This window comes from Heloderma suspectum, chromosome 17 (assembly GCF_057233095.1).
Source record: "Heloderma suspectum isolate Gila_16-S chromosome 17, 16-S_ref, whole genome shotgun sequence".
Lineage (NCBI taxonomy): Eukaryota > Metazoa > Chordata > Lepidosauria > Squamata > Helodermatidae > Heloderma > Heloderma suspectum.
In genome coordinates, this window is record NC_139474.1 from 17941415 (window position 1) to 17958737 (window position 17323).

The following is a 17323-nucleotide window of genomic DNA, read 5'->3' on the forward strand; positions in this document are numbered from 1 at the left end:
AGAGAGATAATTTCTCCAAGGGAACCTTGCCAAGTGCAGGAGATCAAATGGCAGTCCACGCGCTGTGTGGCGCCGTGATCTGACACATGCCCTCGGAAGTGGTTTCACATCAAACCCCAACACCGAGGGAGATGCAAATGTTATTTGGGAGGTGGGAATCCCCCCCAACTTTGTTCCTAGGGAATCTGGTCCAGTAACACCAAGGTGACGGCCATAGTGTGGGCAATCCCTATCATTCTCCATAATAAAAACGCGTGTTTATAAATCCATTTCCCTGGCTTTATTAAATGTTCCACATATGTACATTTTAAAGATGAACCATTTACACGTCAGCCCACCCCACTTCCTGCTTCCCTTGAGTCACTGGGGTGGGTTGGGGGGAGGGGGTGGGTAAGGGAGATGTTCTTGAAAACCTCAACGGAAAGAACAGAAATGGTGCTGAGGTTGGGTGGGTTCCCACTTTCTTTTTGTTATGTCAAAATGCTTTCATTATTTAGACCATAATACGTTACAATTTAAAAAACTCTCAAACATGCAAACAGTAGAAAAAACATCTTTTTTTGTCTCCATTTTTTACGCTGGCAGTGAAAAATAAAAACAGGAAATTTCCCTCCTTTTTGTGCATGTCACAGCTGGGGTTCAATCGGAGCACTAATTTCAGGGAACGTAGTGTCTTGATGTCATAGGAGAAAGCAGACTTCAGTAGCTATCGATAGTTTTTTTTTTAAAGGTTAAGTCTATGGTCCATAAGAGAATTAGCTCACAATCAACCGCCCAAGAAAGGTTCCCACAAAGGGCTTGGATCTTCCACAGTTTACTCGTTAGCAATTCAAAAGGAGCAGGTAAGCTGATGGTTTCCCCAACGGAGAAAGAGAAGCTGTTATGTCAATCGTCAGGAAGTCTGGGTAATTTTCTACAAGTGGATCTTCGCTCAACCCTTTTTTAAAGTACAGTACCGCAAAGTCCAAGATCCATTTGCTGGTGACGAACAGGTGGGATCCACCCCCACCCCGCCCCCACCTAAACAAAGATGCCTGCATTTAAACGAATATGCCTGCATTTCTTCTTTTTATTAGGAAATCTCAAATTTCAATGGGCGACTATATATATATCACATGTTAAAGTAATCATTCATACCTTTAAAAAAAAGGTTACCCCCGAAATCTACATTTCTGGGTCCAAGTGTTAAAAGAAAAATAATCTGTGTTACAACAAATTAAAAGAGATTCATTCATTAGCTACATAATGGTTTTCCTTGTCTTCAAAAAAGGTCACATTGATGATGTAGTATAATTAAAAACCTTTTTGCACAGTATAAAACAAAACAACAAAAAAAACCAGAAACTATAATACAGTGAGGTAAAGAAAATGCAAAAACCCCCAAATAATAAATTCACCCACAATATATCTTCAGAAATTACCAACACAGTGATTTAAGGGGGAAAAAAATTAAGCAAAAAAAAAAAAGAGAGAGAAAAGAGAACTGAACAGCATCAATGGCTATTAGTCTGTGTGTTCACCTACTAATCTCCTACACCCACAAATCCACAGGGAAGTGAAAATGGTCTCATCCAACATTGATTCTTTTTTAAAAAGGAGAAAGAAGTCTTCTCCACGATCGGTCAGGTGCTCAGACTTCCATCAGCTCCAAATCTGCGTCCTCAAAACCATAGAAGGACTCCGTCTCGCTCTCACCCTCAAAGAGCTGGTGGAGGATCTCGGGGTTGGCGGACTCCTGGGCCTGCATGCCATCCAGCAGGTCGGTCTCCTGGTCGCGCGGCTCGTTGCTGAGCTTCAGCTGCTCTTCCAGCGAGGCGATCAGCTCCTCCTGCATGTCGGCGTTGCGCGTGGGCGTGTTGGCCGTGCCGTCAGGGCCGGGCAGCACGCTGGCCACCAGGAAAGACTGCTGCACCAGTTCGGGGCAGTCCCCAATGACCTCGAGAGCCTCGGCCAGCCAGCACAAGACCAGCTGGAGGAGGATGTCCGAGTCACACGTGGAGTCAGCCATCTCCTTGGCCTGCTCCTTCCATTTCTTGTGCACAAAGTTTTTCACGGTCCTTTTGATGCAAACGTCCAAGGGCTGGATCTTGGAGCTGCAGCCGGCCGGGACAACAGCCGGCAGAGTGCTGGAGGAGCTCAGCATGGCCAGGACCTCTTCTGAGAGATGCGTCCGGTGGCAATCCAAGACCAGCATGCCTTTGCTGTTTTGGCTCTCTATGTGTTTGTGCCACACCTTGGAGGACCAGACGTCCATGATTTCATCATCACTATAGCCGCTCTCCTTTGCCTCGAGGACAATCGTCTCCGGCACGTTAGCGGCCTGCTCCACGCGGCCTCGGTAGAAGACGAGGGTGGGCAGGACGCTCCCGTCAGCCAAGATGGCGAGGACCACGTCGCACCAGGGTTCCCCTGTCCCCACCGTCTGCAAGGCATTCTCTTTGCGGTCGTCACTGCACAGCACCTCCACGTCCAAGAAGAGGGAGATCTCATCAATGGCCGCAATCATGGAGAGGGGCAGGTCCTGGGTGTGGATCTGCCGCTGCACAAACTCAATGAAACAACTGGCGTTCTCCTCCACATCTTTGGGGAGAGGGTGAGCCACCGCACGGCGGTTGTGCGTGCTGAGATTGTGTCGTAGCATGAAGCGTACCGCCCACTCGTAGGAGATCTTGAAGCCGCCCTCCAGGGACCGCCCAATCTTCGTGGCTTTCTGGAAGAGGGTCTCCTCATTGACTGGCAACTGCTGCTCTCGCTGGGTGAGGACCCACTCTGCCAGCTTCTCTTCAGCCTCTAAGCTCAGGTACTTGGCCTCGGACAGAGATGCCACATTCTCCTCCTGGAAAGCTTGGAACCTCCTCAGCCAGCGCCGGATCCGCCTCGGAGGGTTCCTGAAATGTTCCGCCGCCTGCTCAGTGTTGCAGCACAAAGCAAAGAGAACCACCCGGAGCTTCTTCACAGAGAGCTGCTCCTTTTTGCTGACAGGCTCAGGCACTTCCTTCGCCGGGGGCTCCTCTTCATGGTCTTCGACGTGTAAGCACTCTTCCTCCTGGGCAACGGTGGCAGGTCTTTTGCTAGCCTCGTCGGGCACTTCGTCGGGCATCTCGTCGTCCTTCTCGTCCTCGGGCGGAGGAGACGATGTGTTCACAGTAGCAGCTTTGCTTGGGGGGTAGTTCGAGCCTGGAGCTTTCAGGCCTCGGTCGAAAGGCTGAGCAGGCCTGAAGGGGAAGAAAGAGAGAGACCAGATGGCACCTTGAGAGAAGAGGGACAACAACAAAACACCCACACAGGGATGGGTGGCGGAAGAACACAATCTGCCAGATGAGAAATTGGCAAAACCTTACCTTGTGTGGGAACTCCAGGTAGGACCTGTTATAAAAAAGAAAGAAGAAAAGTCAACACTTGCCATGGGAAAAGCAGCCAGTCGGGGTCACTACCCGTAAGGGATGCAAAAAGCAGGTCTCCTCATGGCCGAGGCTGGTGCTCTGCTCCTTCCTTTCTGAGGACAGCCACGGCCCTCCTGGGAACCAAGAAGCCTTGCTGGCTAGTGACCCTCTCCAGGTCCCACCCCCACAAAGACTTGTCCCTGCCCTTTCCTGTTGCCATGTAAACCTCTTAGCAGGGCAGCAAAGCGCCAACGCCAGGCAGGCAGCTCATAGACTACGCTCCTTCCCTCGTCGCATTCCGCTGCGCCAGCCTTGCTACCTCCCCCTCCCCCTGTGCCCACCTGTTCTGCCTTCCGGGAACTAATCGCACCTTGCCTCCCCGGCCAATGAATCTGTCTTGTCCCTTGCTCAAGCACTGGGGCCTGGCCGCCCTCCTGGAAGGGGCGCGGCTCTGTTTGCTCTCCCTGCAGTGCCGGATGGGCTGACATCCACACCCCCACTGTGGATGACCACGTCTCTCCCTCATCTCAGTGTTGTTCTTACAATAGGGACGTGAAGGCGAGTGATGCCCCAAATGCATCCAATGAGTATGAGGCAGGTTCTGAAACTGAGCTTAGAACTTTGAGCCAAGAGCAAGACGGCTCGATAGGGCAGAGGCAGGAAGTGGCACGGCAGCAGGAGGGGCGGGGCGAAAGGGGGCAGGACTACTGTGGGTGGCGCAAGAGGGTGGTGAGCGGGGGCAAGAGAGGAGGCAGAGCAGCATGCCTGAAACGAAGAGGGAGGTTTCTTTTCTCTTTTCCTCTTGGAAGGTGAAAGTGAAAGAGAGAGGTATGTGCATGTAATAGAAGGCTGGGGGTGGGATTCTTTCCTTTGAGGAACTGTTTGGTTGTGTAAGCACTGGGGAGAAAGGAGGACCCAGTAGGGGAGACCTGTGCTTCATGATCCTTTTTCCGTTCTTGCCCTCCATCCCTACCTCGTAGAATGACGTTGCTGAATTCATGCGAGGGGTTGAAAACGAGATGTTTGGCCATCGCGTCGCCTTCCGACGTAGCAAAGAGGCAAGCAGAGCAAGCTAACCGAACCCCACTGGGAGAGGGGAAAAGAAAGGGAGGGTCACTTAAGTGGCAGAAATTGCTACCAGTACACCCCCCGCATTCCTGAATGCCTACCTCCCATTATATAAAAAACAACCAATATTCCCTGACGATGCACAAATGTATCTCCTCCAGTTACCTACTCAAAGATAAATTACATCAAGATGTGCAACTTGAAACACTTTGATATGGTCCTCTTCTTATAAGCTACTGAATTCTAGCATTCGTTTTTTTTAAGCTTCTAGGCCTTATTGATGAGATTAAGTCTGAAAACAATTTTTTAAACAAATAAAATTGTGTGTCAGTAACAAAAAAAGAAAAAGTGAAATTCAGAGTTTGCAGAGTCCCCCAGAATTACCAAGTTTCCATCCCCAAGCTTTTTCAGACAGCATTAAAGCGATATGCAAATCATACTGATGATTTGCACAGCTACGGCCCTTCAGCTCACTAAATGCACTTCCAATGTGCTCTTGTTAGCTGAGCACAGAAAAACAATGGGTGGCTGAGAACCAGTGCACGAGAGAACAAGACGGGTCACTCTTGCCTTTTTCCGTCTCTGTGGTTTCTCTCTCATGGCTCCAGCCCCCCCCCCCTAAGGATCCTGGGAACTGTACTTTGCTCAGAGGGGTGAGAATTCACCCTCAAGAGATCCCTTGGCTCCCTCACAGTCACAATATTCAGCATTTTGGGGTGAGAGACAGAGAGTGACGATTAAATCCATTTTAGATCCACGGTGTACCCATGCCTGGGATTGGGGCGGGGGGAAGAGCAGACAAAGGTATTGCCAAAAGGTAAAGAAAGGAAAGCATTCATTCACAGAAATTCGGTCTTACCAAGCAGTGTAGTTTTTGAACAAGGCCAAGTACTTCGGGCTCTTGCGAGGAACATGGTTGCTGGTAAAAATAACAAGGACACACAAAAATGAGAAAACGCAGCAAGGATTACGGAACCCCAAACCTGGAAGGGCCCCAAAACACCATCCTGCTCAACCTGGCCCAAAGTGGGACTAGCAACACATCAGGTTGAGAAAGGCTGGGGTGGGCCACGATGGCTGAGACAGACCAGCGATCTGACCAGGGAGGAGGTCGCGTCGCACACGTCGCACCCTGAGACTCCTGCCTTGGGGTGTGTTGGCCAGCTGGCCTTTCTGTCTGCCTAGCACTTCCCCACCAACATCTCCGTGGAGAGTGGGGGCAGGACTCAGCCGCCATTCAGACCTGGGCACCAGGCAGAATTACTGTCCTCCTGTGGAACTGCAGCTTAGGCAGCGAGACCCTGCCTTGTAATCGAGGGGGGCAAAAAGTGCAGCCCGCCGAGCTGTTTCTGCTGGCCTGCCAGAACCCCTGCATCTGCCCTGGCGGAAGCAGTGCCTGGGTTTTCCCTTGCTAGCAAGAGAACCCCTTCCCTTCCCTCTGCTCTCTCAGCACAGCAGGAAGGGCTGGAGCTCAGCAAGTAAGCAGCAAGGCAGGAGGGACTTTAAGGGGTAGAGCCCGTATTTTGCCTGCAGAAGTCCCAGGTTCGATCCCCAGCATCTCCAGGTAGGGCAGGAAAAGTCCTGCCTGAAACCCTAGGGAGCTGCTGCCAGTCAGCATTGACAACAGTACTGGATGGATCGAGGGTGTGGCTCTGTAGAAGGTCGCTTCTGATGTTCCCACGCTGCTAGCACGAGCGATCAGAGGTCAGCGTTTGTGTGCGCGCACGCACACATGCACATACGTGTGGCCACGCAAGGCAGCCCTCGAGGCCAAAAAGACTGTGCACACTGCTCCCACCCCTCCCTGCCCGCACCGCGCAGCACTCACTTGATCATGTGGTTGGCATAGGCGCGTGAGCAGCACGTGCTGTAACGGCACAATGAGCAGTGGACGTAGGTTGGGAAGTGGTTTGGGAAATCCGGGATTTCGAAACTGCACTCCAGGCATGTCTGCCTGCCGAGGACGCTCCTGCGGAGGGAAGGGGAGAACCCGGTCAGGAGCCTCACTGTCCCGTTGCAAGACGGCTGCACAACGCGCGGAGTGAGGGGAAACAATAACATCTGCCAACGGCAGAGACCACAGCAGACAGGGACACCTTCTTCCACAACAGCTTGCAGGCTCGGGAGCATTGCTTGGCATGCAAGTGTCCCCCGGTTCAATCCCTGGCAGAATCTCCAGGTACAGCTGAGAAAGACCCCTGCTGAAACCCTGGAGAGCCACTGCCCATCCATTTCTGCATTCAGATGACCATCCAAGGCTTTATAAACCCTGGTGCATGAAGCTGTGGACAAGCGCCATGGCTGCACACTCCTGCCCGACTTCTTTTCTTGGGTTAATGCAAGCTTCTAGGCCCCATGGCTTAACAGCGAACCCTGAAAACGCTATCCTAAACATATATCCATATTTAAAAATCCAAAATTAAACATGCCACTTTGGAAACAGATATATAGAGGACACTTGAGTAAATATGTACCAATGCAAGTAATCTGCAACATAATTTAGCCCAAGCGGAGAATTTGGATTTTGCAGTCGAAGCACCATAGCTACGAGGTACCTGGCCCACAGCAAGGCCACCAAGTGGTGCAGGGAATCCACTCCAGTTTGGCTGCCTTGTCGTTTGGCTGGAACACCACCACAGTGGAGAAGACTCGCGTCCACCCAAAGGACAAACAAAGGGAGAAAAGCTGCGCAACCTGAATGCTGGGCTACACTTTTTGTTCTGGGGCCAGTGAGAAGCCTATCACAATTGCCTAAGTTTCTTTCTAGGAACATTTGAGTCTGAAATTTGTAAGGTTCTGACATTTTCCTGACGGCTTTCTTCTGGATGTTCCTCTGGAATGGCGGATATGGGAAGTTGGGCTGGGGGTCCGAAGAGGCCGATAACAAGGTGGCGTCCTGTAGGAGGCCTGGGGGCATGTCGTTTGCGGAGAGGGGCACCGTCCGTGGTTGTCCTCTGGATGCCCTGATGGTAACCTTTGGCACAAAGAATGAGAGATGTAATAAAAAACAGACAACATTCCCTGACCCTGAGCATGTCTGCCTGGTAAATTCTGTGAAAAGCAGAATGAGACCATAAACCGGCTTCTGGGCTACTGATGAAATGCTGCTCTGTATCTAATAAGTAAATAAAATACATGCATATAGAGAACTAGCATGTCAAGGAAAAGGGAACCTGCCATTCCTGTGATACTTCAGTTTTCTACATGCAGGCTTTTGTGGGGGTGGTGGAAGAGCATTTCATGAGAAGATGGGAAGGAGCTACTTGAAGATGTGCAAGTAGGGCGAGGCCAGGGAAACAGCAAACAAGTCAGTACAAGTTTCTAGTCCACAAGCTTTCTAACCAGCCTGCCTGCTGCTTATTACAGCTTCCAAAGAAAGGAAGACACTCACACCCCTTGAGTAAAGTTTGCCTGCCCGGCTGTTCACAAGCCCTGGCGATTCAAGGAGGCAGAGCTGCTCCTGCCCAACCCCACAGGCCCACCCCACAAGCTGCTTGTACCTTGGTGCCCGGCTTCAGCCCCTCCAGTTGCTTGGGCTTGCGGAACGTTTTGTGGTGCTGTAGCTTGTGTTCAATTTTGTCCTTGGCAAAGAGGAACTGCAGCCGACACTTGTTGCAGTGGTACACACTCTTCTTCTGCAGGGCGAAGAGAACCCAGGGCAACGCCCCCCACCCCCCCACACACAGAGTGTTACTCATCCACAGAGGGCTGAAGCAAAATGGGGGGAGGGCGCCAACGCTTTCAGACGGACAGCCCCAGTTCTGTGGTTCCCCAGTGCAAGGCTTCTAGCATTCCAAAGCACAGCATCAAGGCAGGAGGGGCCAGCAGGCAAACGCTAGCCCAGTCTTCAGGGCAGGCCTGTCCCCCTGCCAAGATTTCTCCCTGAGGGGTGTTTCTGCAAAGGGGAGCATCACCTCACCCTGCTGCATGTGTAGATCTGCCCTCAGAAAGTGAAAGCAAGCAAAATCAACCCAATGAGCCTTCTGAAGCGAAAATGTATTTGAATGCGACTCCTTTCCCTCCTCCACTCCCCAGCCAGGCCTTCTCCACACCCCAAGTCATTCTCAATCTCTCTCTCTCTTTAAAAAAACCCTACAATTTGTACCCTCCCCTTTCTGCCTGTAACAAGACCCACGACTGCAACAGAACGTAAAAGCCAAAATGCAAGAACAGCCCACAAAATCACCACCGAAACAACCATGAAACTCACAGATGTAAATGATTTAACTCAGAGGTGAACTGATACCACCTTCTTCACCACGTAGCACCGCAGCCCATATTAAATACCAAGTCTGGTTTCATTAGCCTCTCAAGTTTGCAGGGAAGAGAGACTCTCTTCTTCCACCGCCCACGTTCCTCCTACAAGAAGGAAAGCTAAACCCCACTGAAATTCTCCCAACTGCGAAGCTAAGAAATACAGGCGCTCTTCTCTAGTCTTTAAGGTGACACTCCAGACCACAGGGTACTTGTTGACCAACAGTCAACTTAGGAACATAGGAAGCTGTTGCCTTACACAGAGGCAGCTCACTAGTCTATGCAGCTCTCTACTGTGTACTCTGACTGGCGATGGCTCTCGAGGGTCTCAGACAGGGCTCTTCCTCTGGAGATGCCAGGAATGACCCTGGGACCTTCTGCATGGAAGGCACGTGTTCCATCACTCAGCTACAGCCCTTCCTCTGACTTGGACCAGAAAAATCAGGCTGCTGGCCTCTCACTCATCCTCCTGGAATGGTCATCACGGGAGGTACACATATGTTTTTTCTATGCAAAGAACCATTTGGAACTTTCTAGAGCAAAAGCCTACAAACTGGCACTCAAGAGTCCTTCCCGCTAGGGAATTTTAGTTCTGGTGCTCACGCCTACTGGGCCCGATGAAACTCCACCCCACTCTGTTCTCCTTCGATCACTGCAGCATCACAGAGAACTTTATCTACTTTTACTCTATACTGTGCAAAGCCTTTGTTTCTTCTTGGGGTTTCCCCCTTTTCCTTTTGTATTTTTAATTCTAGTTTTCAGCTTTCTGTTATATCGATTTGATTGATTACACTTCTATACCGTCCAGTTGCCAAAGTTCTCCGAGTGGTTCACAGAACAGAATTTAAAACCATAAAATACAATAGCATAATAAAACATTAAAAAGTAAACACACACACAATAAAACTAGAGTAAAAATAACCCCAAGCACATTAAAAAAAACTAGCCATGTAATCCTAAGCATGTCTACTCAGAAGAAAGGCCCATTGAGGTCAATGGGAATTACTCCCAGATTAAAGGGTGCAATCCTATGCATGGCTGGCAATGCTGGGAGTTGGAGGACTTTTTTTCTGTCAAAACATGCACAGAACTGCAGCCTGAAAGACTGACATCTGGATGCGCCCCATAAAAGGGAAGGTGCATCCAGATGCTCTGGGAAACGCTCCAGGTTGCGCCCAGGAGGAGGAGGAGGAGGAGGAGGAGGAGGAGGAGAGAAACATACCTGGTGTCTCATGAAGTGCTGCTGGAAGGCATTGCCGTTCTTGAAGACCTTGAGACAGTACGGGCAGAGGAGATGCCGCGTGTCCTCATGGACCATCCGGAAGTGGCTGTCCACCTCCGAGTACAGCGATGAGCGATACTGGCAAACCTGGGGGGAGCCATGAGCACGGAGGTGTGAGGAACGCAAGACCAGCCTCTCAACCTGTCTGCACACTGAGCTCACGGCTGACGGCTCTGCGCCAGGTGCCATCCGAGGGGGGGCCGGTGGTGCCTCAGCAGTGGCGCCCCCATTTGTGAAGTCCCCACCCCGGGATACCCGCCTGGCACCAACACAATTGTCCTTAGTGTGCTAGGCAAAGACATTTTTATCCTCCCAGGCCTTTAAATTTTTTTTTAATGTTTGATTTTGTTTTTTGTAAGCCACCTTAGAAGCTCTGCTGATGGGTGGCATATCAATCTTTAAAATGAAATAAAATAAACAAGATCTCTGCTGGGTCAGACCCAGAGGGCGATTGTCCAGCTGTCTTCAGGGCTGGACAACCCGAGGCAGGCTCTGAGAAGCTAATAAGCAGGACACAAGGGGCTGTATCTTTTCCTCCCAATCCCCAGCAACTGGTAGACTGCCCCTGAGGATGGACGTTCCATTCTCAATTCTCATATTTAACAAGAACAAAAGGAGAGCCCTGCTGGATCAGACCAAAGGTCCAAGTCCAGATTCAGTATGGATCCCAGCTGGGCTAAACAGACCCTTCCTGCGGGCACTCTCAGTACCTGGCAGACATAGGGCATCTCCCCTGGCTTATGGGTGTCCTTCATATGCTGCAGGAACATGGGCTCACTCTCGAACGCCCACTCGCAGATCTTGCATTTGGCTGTAATGCAGAAGAAGCTTGTGTCAAACGGATCGGGAAGGATTTAGACGTCGTGACAACCCACAACAAAGCTTTGCATAAAAGGCATTTGGGGTGAAGCCTGCACCGAGCCTCAAAGAAGACTTTCTTCCACATGAACCCCACTCCCGCGTGTTAAAAATGTATAAAATAAAATTATGCGAAATTAAGAAACGATTGGTATAATTTCTACAAGGTTGTGGAATTGAGCTTCTCTTGTCACAGATGTTTATTTATTAACCCCCCATCCCCAACTGCAACTATGCCTAAACCTGGGTGACTGCAAAACACATATTTTTCTCCTGTTTAGCCTCACCTCCACCTCGCTCTGCATCCTCTGTTGCCTCCTGTAGTGCTGGATTTCAGATTGTAAGCCCCTTGGGGCAGGGCCTTATTCCCTTGTACGTTGTAACGCTCCATGGCTGTTTATGGGTGCTATATGAACAATGCCACTGTTTCCTGTCCTACTGTCAGTGGGAGAGTGGGCAGTTTTTCCTCTGCCACGAAGGAAATGACACCTTTGAAGGAAGACTTGTTCCACTCCAGCACATGCAAGCCCAGCACGGAAGGCAACCTCTGTGGCATGGCCCTTTCCTGCAGCTGGGTCATGAAAAATAAACAAACCCCCTCCGAGGCAGAACTTACTGGTCGATTCGTAGGGGCTGTGTACGTTTTCCAAGTGGCACTGTAGCTGAAAAGGAGTGGTGAACTGCCGGTAACAGTGCTGACAGATGGTGTGGACGTCCACCTCCCCGTTTTGCTGGTCCAGTTCCACATGGTGTTTCATGTGATTCATAAACCTGGAAGTGTGAGCAGATACTTGTGCCTTTAAGTTTTCATTTGGGTCATATGTAAAATTTGCTTCTTCCTGCAGCCAGGTCCAATCCATTCCCAAAGTCTTAAGAGAAAAGGCTGGGAATGGCTCGCTTGGATCCAACCCCAAAAAAACCAAAATGTATTGTATAACATCTCTTAATTTGTATGTTTGCTTATCTAAATAACTTCAGACGGTGGTTGTTGTTGTTTTAACAAAAAGGATTCTCAATTTATAACAGCATCTATATCCCATTTTGACAAGCTGGTCCTCAAGATGGCTTACAACAATTACTCAGAACAATGAAATAATATATAAAGCTGTTAAAAACAACACTGTTACCACCTGAAATAAAGCTGAATCAAAGAAATAAGACAGCAGATTGCCAAGAAAAGTCTCCACCTCAAAAGGTGCCCAAACCTTTGGACAAGCAAAGCGGTTTCCAGTAGGTGTCGAAAGATAGAAAGCTGCTTTATGCCAAGCCAGACCCTTGGTCCATGCAGCCCAGTATCATCAGCACGGACTGACAGTGCCTCTCCCAGGTTTCAGGCAGGGGTTTTTCTGGCCCTACCTGGACATGCTGTCGGGGGTCAAACCTGGAACCTTCTGCATACAAAGCAGATGCTCTGCTGCCGAGTGCCAACCCTGCCTGACGGAGATGCAGCTTCCCACAATTTTTAAACGGGAGAGTTTGGGGCCGTGGACTTCAGCAGGCCAGGAGACCGAGAGGCCAGCCGTTCCCTCGCCTGCGTGCACCCTCCCCCCAGCACACATTTCGCCCGCTGCTGTTACCGTATGTTGTTCTTCAACCTCTTAGTGCAGTGCGGGCAGCGGAAGGACGTCGGCACCTTGGGGAAGTTGAGCAGCTGGTTCACTTTGCCGCCATCCCGGCCATAGTAGAAGTCATCCACCAGCATGATCAGCTTGCTCTGCGCCCCGTCACCCGTGCCATCGCTGCTTTGCTCAGAGATCTTGGCCGGCGGTGACAGCGCAGGGATGGGGGTGGAGGAGGGTGGTGAAGCAACAGCAGCCGTTTTCTCCGGGGAAGGGGGCTTGGGGGACTGGATATTTGGTTCTGACTCCAGGGGTTTCCCTTTTTTCAAGAATTCCACCATTTCAGGGCAGCAGTACTACAGCGAAGAAGAAGAAGAATTATAATAATGATAACAACAACTTGTACTTTCTTTAAATCTGAGGTGTGTTGTTTTCGAGGAATGCAAACAGGTCTGAGATGGATGGGTGTACTGGCTACTGGTCACCAAGGAACTTAATGTCTTCCGCAAGCATGGAAAAACAATGCTGTTTCCCAAGGATGTGTGGCTCTCTGGCAGGTGAAAGTCTGCAGATCCGTCAAACATGTCCCTACCCCTGCTTTCAAGTGATTATCTCTCCTGTCCATGCCAGTAAAATTAACAAAATCAGGCAGAGTTGCAGAGATGTGGGACACTGTAGTATAAAGACCCTTTTTGAGACAGACAAGCCAAAAGTCTGGGACGTCTTAGAGAAATGGCAGAAATTTTGAAAGTTATTTATAATCATCACCTGGGTCTCGATCAAGCTGAAATTTTAAATGTAGGAGACAATAGGGACTTAACAAACATGCGTGGACTTGCCTATGGAAGAGCTTTTGATTGTTCACCAGTGCATATATGCACTATTTGTAGAGTTGGGTTGTATCCAGTGGTCCACAACAATGTTAAAGCAATACAGATGGTATGCATTTAAATGTTACAATAAAATATTTAACAAATGCTTAACAAATGGTCCCGTTCCCCCCCCCCAACATATACACACACACAGATACACACACTCCTGGTGATTAGATTTGTGGCAGGGACATTCATTTATAACATGACTCCTGGGGTAATATTAATGTTATACAGTACCTAATCATGTAACAGGAACCCTTTCTTCAAGTTTGGATCTATATTTAGCACCAGAGAACCCCAAGGTTTGCAGAACTATTAAAAATATATATCTTTAGGGCTGCTTAGTAGGCCCAGAACGCTGGGTGATTGTTGGAGGTGGGGGGAAATGGAAGGGAGGGAGAACAGAATGGCGTATCCTGGGAAGGGACACGGGTGGATGGCAGACTGAGCAGGACATCCGTACACTGCAACGCTTTGTTGCAGGTCCCGTTTGTATGTACTGTCTACAATGCGCACAACAGATTGAAAAGTGACACATGAGCAATTTAAATACATTTTTTTCAAAAAGCCAAAATATACATTTTCTAAGAACTATTATTAAACTTGAAATCCCACAAAACCCATTCCAACTTTCAGTCATTTTTGGACCAAGGAATATATCAGATTGCTGGAGCTGCCAAAGACCCATCTAGTCATAGGAAGCTGCCTTATACTGAGTCAGACCCTTGGTTTCTCTGGGCCAGTACCGTCAACACTGACTGGCAGCAGCGGCTCTCCAGGGTTTCAGGCAATTTTTTTTTCCAGCCATAGCTGGAGACATCAGGGACCAAACCTCAGACCTCCTGCATGTGAAGCAGCTGCTCTACCACCGAGCTATGGCCCCTCACCAGCCTTTTGTTTCCACCAGCAGCTGGTTAGATGCCTCCGGGAAGACAGGCAGGAGAGTGATGACTTTCCCCTCTTGTCTGCCACTAGCTCCGGCATTCAGATACACTCCTTCTACAAATGGAGGCTCTATGTAGCCATCATGCCTATTAGCAGTTGGTAGACTTATTCGTCAAAACACATCCCCGTAAGAACCTAAGGTTCATCTAATCCACCCCACACCCACAGTGCCAAATCTCTTGGAAGCCCGCAAGCAGGACTTGAAAAAAAAAAACATCCGCCTGTCCCTAGCATCTGGTGTTCAGCAGTACACTGCCTCTGAATGTGGAGGTTCCATTTCAAAGATCTCTTTGAAATCAGGTAGCCCCCCCGAATAAGGAGTGCTCTCCCCAGAGAAGCCTGCCTGACACCATCATTGTCATCTTTTCAGCGCCGGGTTAAGACTTTCCTCTGCTCCCAGGCACCTGATGGTCTGTTTAATACATCAAATTGTTTAGGGTGGTTGTATTTTAATGGACAATTGCTGTAGCTGTTTTACAATTTGTATGTTTTAATTCTGTTGTATGTTACCTTGAGCCTCTAAACAATTTAATAACACTAATAATGATAAGCCAGAGGCCATCCCTGTATCTTGTGGCAGCTTGTTCCATAAATCAGTGCCATGTGGTGTGAAGAAATCCTCTCTCTTGTCAGTCCTGAATCTCACTGCCTACCGACTTTACTGGGCAACACCCACACTGAGCTGTGGTATTCTAGCAAGAACCATCTAAACCAAGCTTCCGTTCTCGGCATACAACACGGTTCTCCGAGGCTTCGCTCTCAGTAATTGTCTTGCAGTGTTCTTGGTCGAATAACAGGGGTGGGGGTTACTTACACACATATGGCCTCTTAAAGCTTCAGTGACTCTAAACTGGGCATTGCACCGGGGACAGACTTTCCGCCCACTGTCTTGTAAGTCGAAGGTGGGGATGGGTGATGAGCTGACTGTAACAAAAACAACAGGAGAAACAAGTCATGGCTGGAAGCCAGAAGCCCTGCAACCCCCTTTTCAACTTCTCACTCAGCCTGATCAAAAAATTCCCTTACAAGCCCACAAACTGCTGCATCCTCCAGTGTACCCCACAGATTCCTAAAATTCAGCAAGAATCCTAAGATGTCCAGCTTTTTTTTTGCCATGGGAGGATGACTTCTAGTCCTCCCAGCTGCAGAGCTAAGAGCGTAAACTGAGAAGTCCCCCATTCAAATCTCTCCTTTGCCACAAACTCAGTAGGTGGCCTGTATCTCTCAGCCTCAGCCACTGCTACCCATCCACAATATGGGGGGGAATAATACTGTTCCAAGCACACTGCAACTTGTCGACACCAGGTGGTGACATTCCAACTCTCACCTTTAAGTATTCAGAGCTGGCCTCCTTTCCCCAGTCCCCCTACAGCACACAGGCTACCATTGGTAGGTGAAGGAATTGTGCTGGGGGCAGGGGAGGGGAGCTTGGGTAAGACAGGGCATTGGCTCGGAGGAGGAATACTGAAGAACCTCACTTGGAAATTAACAGCCTGGCCGAGCCCTCTGTGTGTTTGGAGCAGAAGGGCAGGCCGAGCATGGAAGCAGCAGGGTCCAGGTTGAGAGGAGATGATCCACATCTTATTTATTTTTATTACTGCATTTATATCCCGCCTTTTTTCCTCTTGCAAGGAACCCAAGGTGGCTTACATTATCCTCCTCCTCTCCATTGTATCCTCACAACAACAACCCTGTGAGGTAGGTTGGGCTGAGAGTCTGTGACTGGCCCAGAGTCACCCAGTGAGCTTCCATGGTCAAGCGGGGACTAGAACCCGGATCTCCTGGCTCTCAGTCCGTCATTGTCGCCACCACACTACATCTTGCTCTCCATATGTGCTGGGTGCCTGACTACAGCCAAGGGCCAGGGCTGCCTCTTGAGGGAGGGTGAGGTGTCTCTTACCACCCACTTTCCAGCATCCTCCGTTTGGCGGTTGCCTTGTAAGTAACCTTCTTGGGTGTGCTTTGCCCAAGGTGTGATTGTTAAAGAAATGGCCCAGCTCCTTTCTCATCCTACATAAGCAGTGCAAGGGAAAGGAGGGGAGAGCTCTTTGAATTGTGCCACCACCCCCAAAATGGAGGAGCTCCAAATACATCCTATTTCCACGGCGCAGGCAAGACTAGAACTGGGTGGGGGGCCATTCATCCTGCCAGACAGACGTGTATGCCTCTGCCTCTGGAGCAAGTGGGAGGAGCAAGCGACTCTGGATACCCTCCTCCGCTAGTGGAGAATTTCCTTTTTTCTGTGCAATGGACACAGATAAAAGCGGAGTTTCTACCACTAGGATGTGGGCCAGTCCCAAGCCTCGAGTTTTCTGAATCCTTGGGTATAGACAGAGCTTACCTTTCTGCGATGGGGACTCAGAGATGCCTGCTCTCTGGGAGCCGTGAGCTGGGCTGTTGTTGGAGACCACAATGGAGCCTGAACTTTGGCCCAATGAAGGAACCGTATTCAGGGTGTTCACCAGCTTTGCCACCTCGTTGCTGTTCTCGCCTGTCACCCCGGGCCTTTTCACCGTCACAAAACTTGCAATGCTCACTGCCGAGTGGGGAGGAAAAAGGGTTTACACTCGCAAGTGGGAGGGGAGGGGGAGAGTTGGAGCAAGCAAACACTTTATTAGGCAGGGGAGGAAACCAGGTTGTGCTGGCAAGGTTTCAACTTATAAAGGCATTCCTTGGACAAAGCAGTAAAAAGAAGAATACACTCCCAGTGGAAATATGAGACCAAGTTGTTCTATGCATTCCTAACAAAATGTGGAAGGACATTCCTTTCCCCCCTTTCAAGACAGGATGCATGCAGAAGGTTCCAGGTTCATCTCCAGTTAAAGGATTGGAGGGGGCTGGTGTCAGGGAAGATGTGTCTCCATACAGCGTCTGGAGAGACATTTCTGGTAGTCAGTGTTGATATTACTGAGCTAGATGGTCTGACTCAGCATAAGACAGCTTCCATCATTTCATTGAGTTAGAGGCCAATAAAGGCATGTGGAGGGAGAATCAAGCCAGCTCTCCCTTAACCCTGTGGAGAGCGAGGGAGATAGGCAAACCTTGGTCTATCCCACCCCTACTGAAAATGGGATTTTAATAACGGTGGTGTTAATGGTC

At 49.6% G+C, this 17323-nt stretch overlaps 1 protein-coding gene across 5 annotated transcripts in view; it reads right to left on the reverse strand.

Moving 5' to 3' along the window:
* Positions 1-265: 265 nt before the first annotated feature.
* The window catches only part of POGZ (pogo transposable element derived with ZNF domain), a 38940-nt gene continuing 21882 nt past the window's right edge, over positions 266-17323 (reverse strand). For 3 of the 5 annotated variants that reach the window (XM_084823505.1, XM_084823502.1, XM_084823503.1), the window contains exons 7-19: positions 16566-16760; positions 15039-15148; positions 12423-12760; positions 11462-11616; positions 10698-10798; positions 9928-10074; positions 7946-8086; positions 7253-7425; positions 6280-6420; positions 5311-5370; positions 4357-4469; positions 3342-3366; positions 266-3215 (exon numbers count right to left, since the gene is read on the reverse strand). In XM_084823505.1, the coding sequence (XP_084679631.1) occupies positions 1631-3215; positions 3342-3366; positions 4357-4469; positions 5311-5370; positions 6280-6420; positions 7253-7425; positions 7946-8086; positions 9928-10074; positions 10698-10798; positions 11462-11616; positions 12423-12760; positions 15039-15148; positions 16566-16760 (3284 nt within the window). In that variant the 3' untranslated portion in view covers positions 266-1630. The remainder of the gene's footprint in view (positions 3216-3341; positions 3367-4356; positions 4470-5310; positions 5371-6279; positions 6421-7252; positions 7426-7945; positions 8087-9927; positions 10075-10697; positions 10799-11461; positions 11617-12422; positions 12761-15038; positions 15149-16565; positions 16761-17323) is intronic. The other 2 variants (XM_084823506.1, XM_084823504.1) reach the window with 1 other exon arrangement.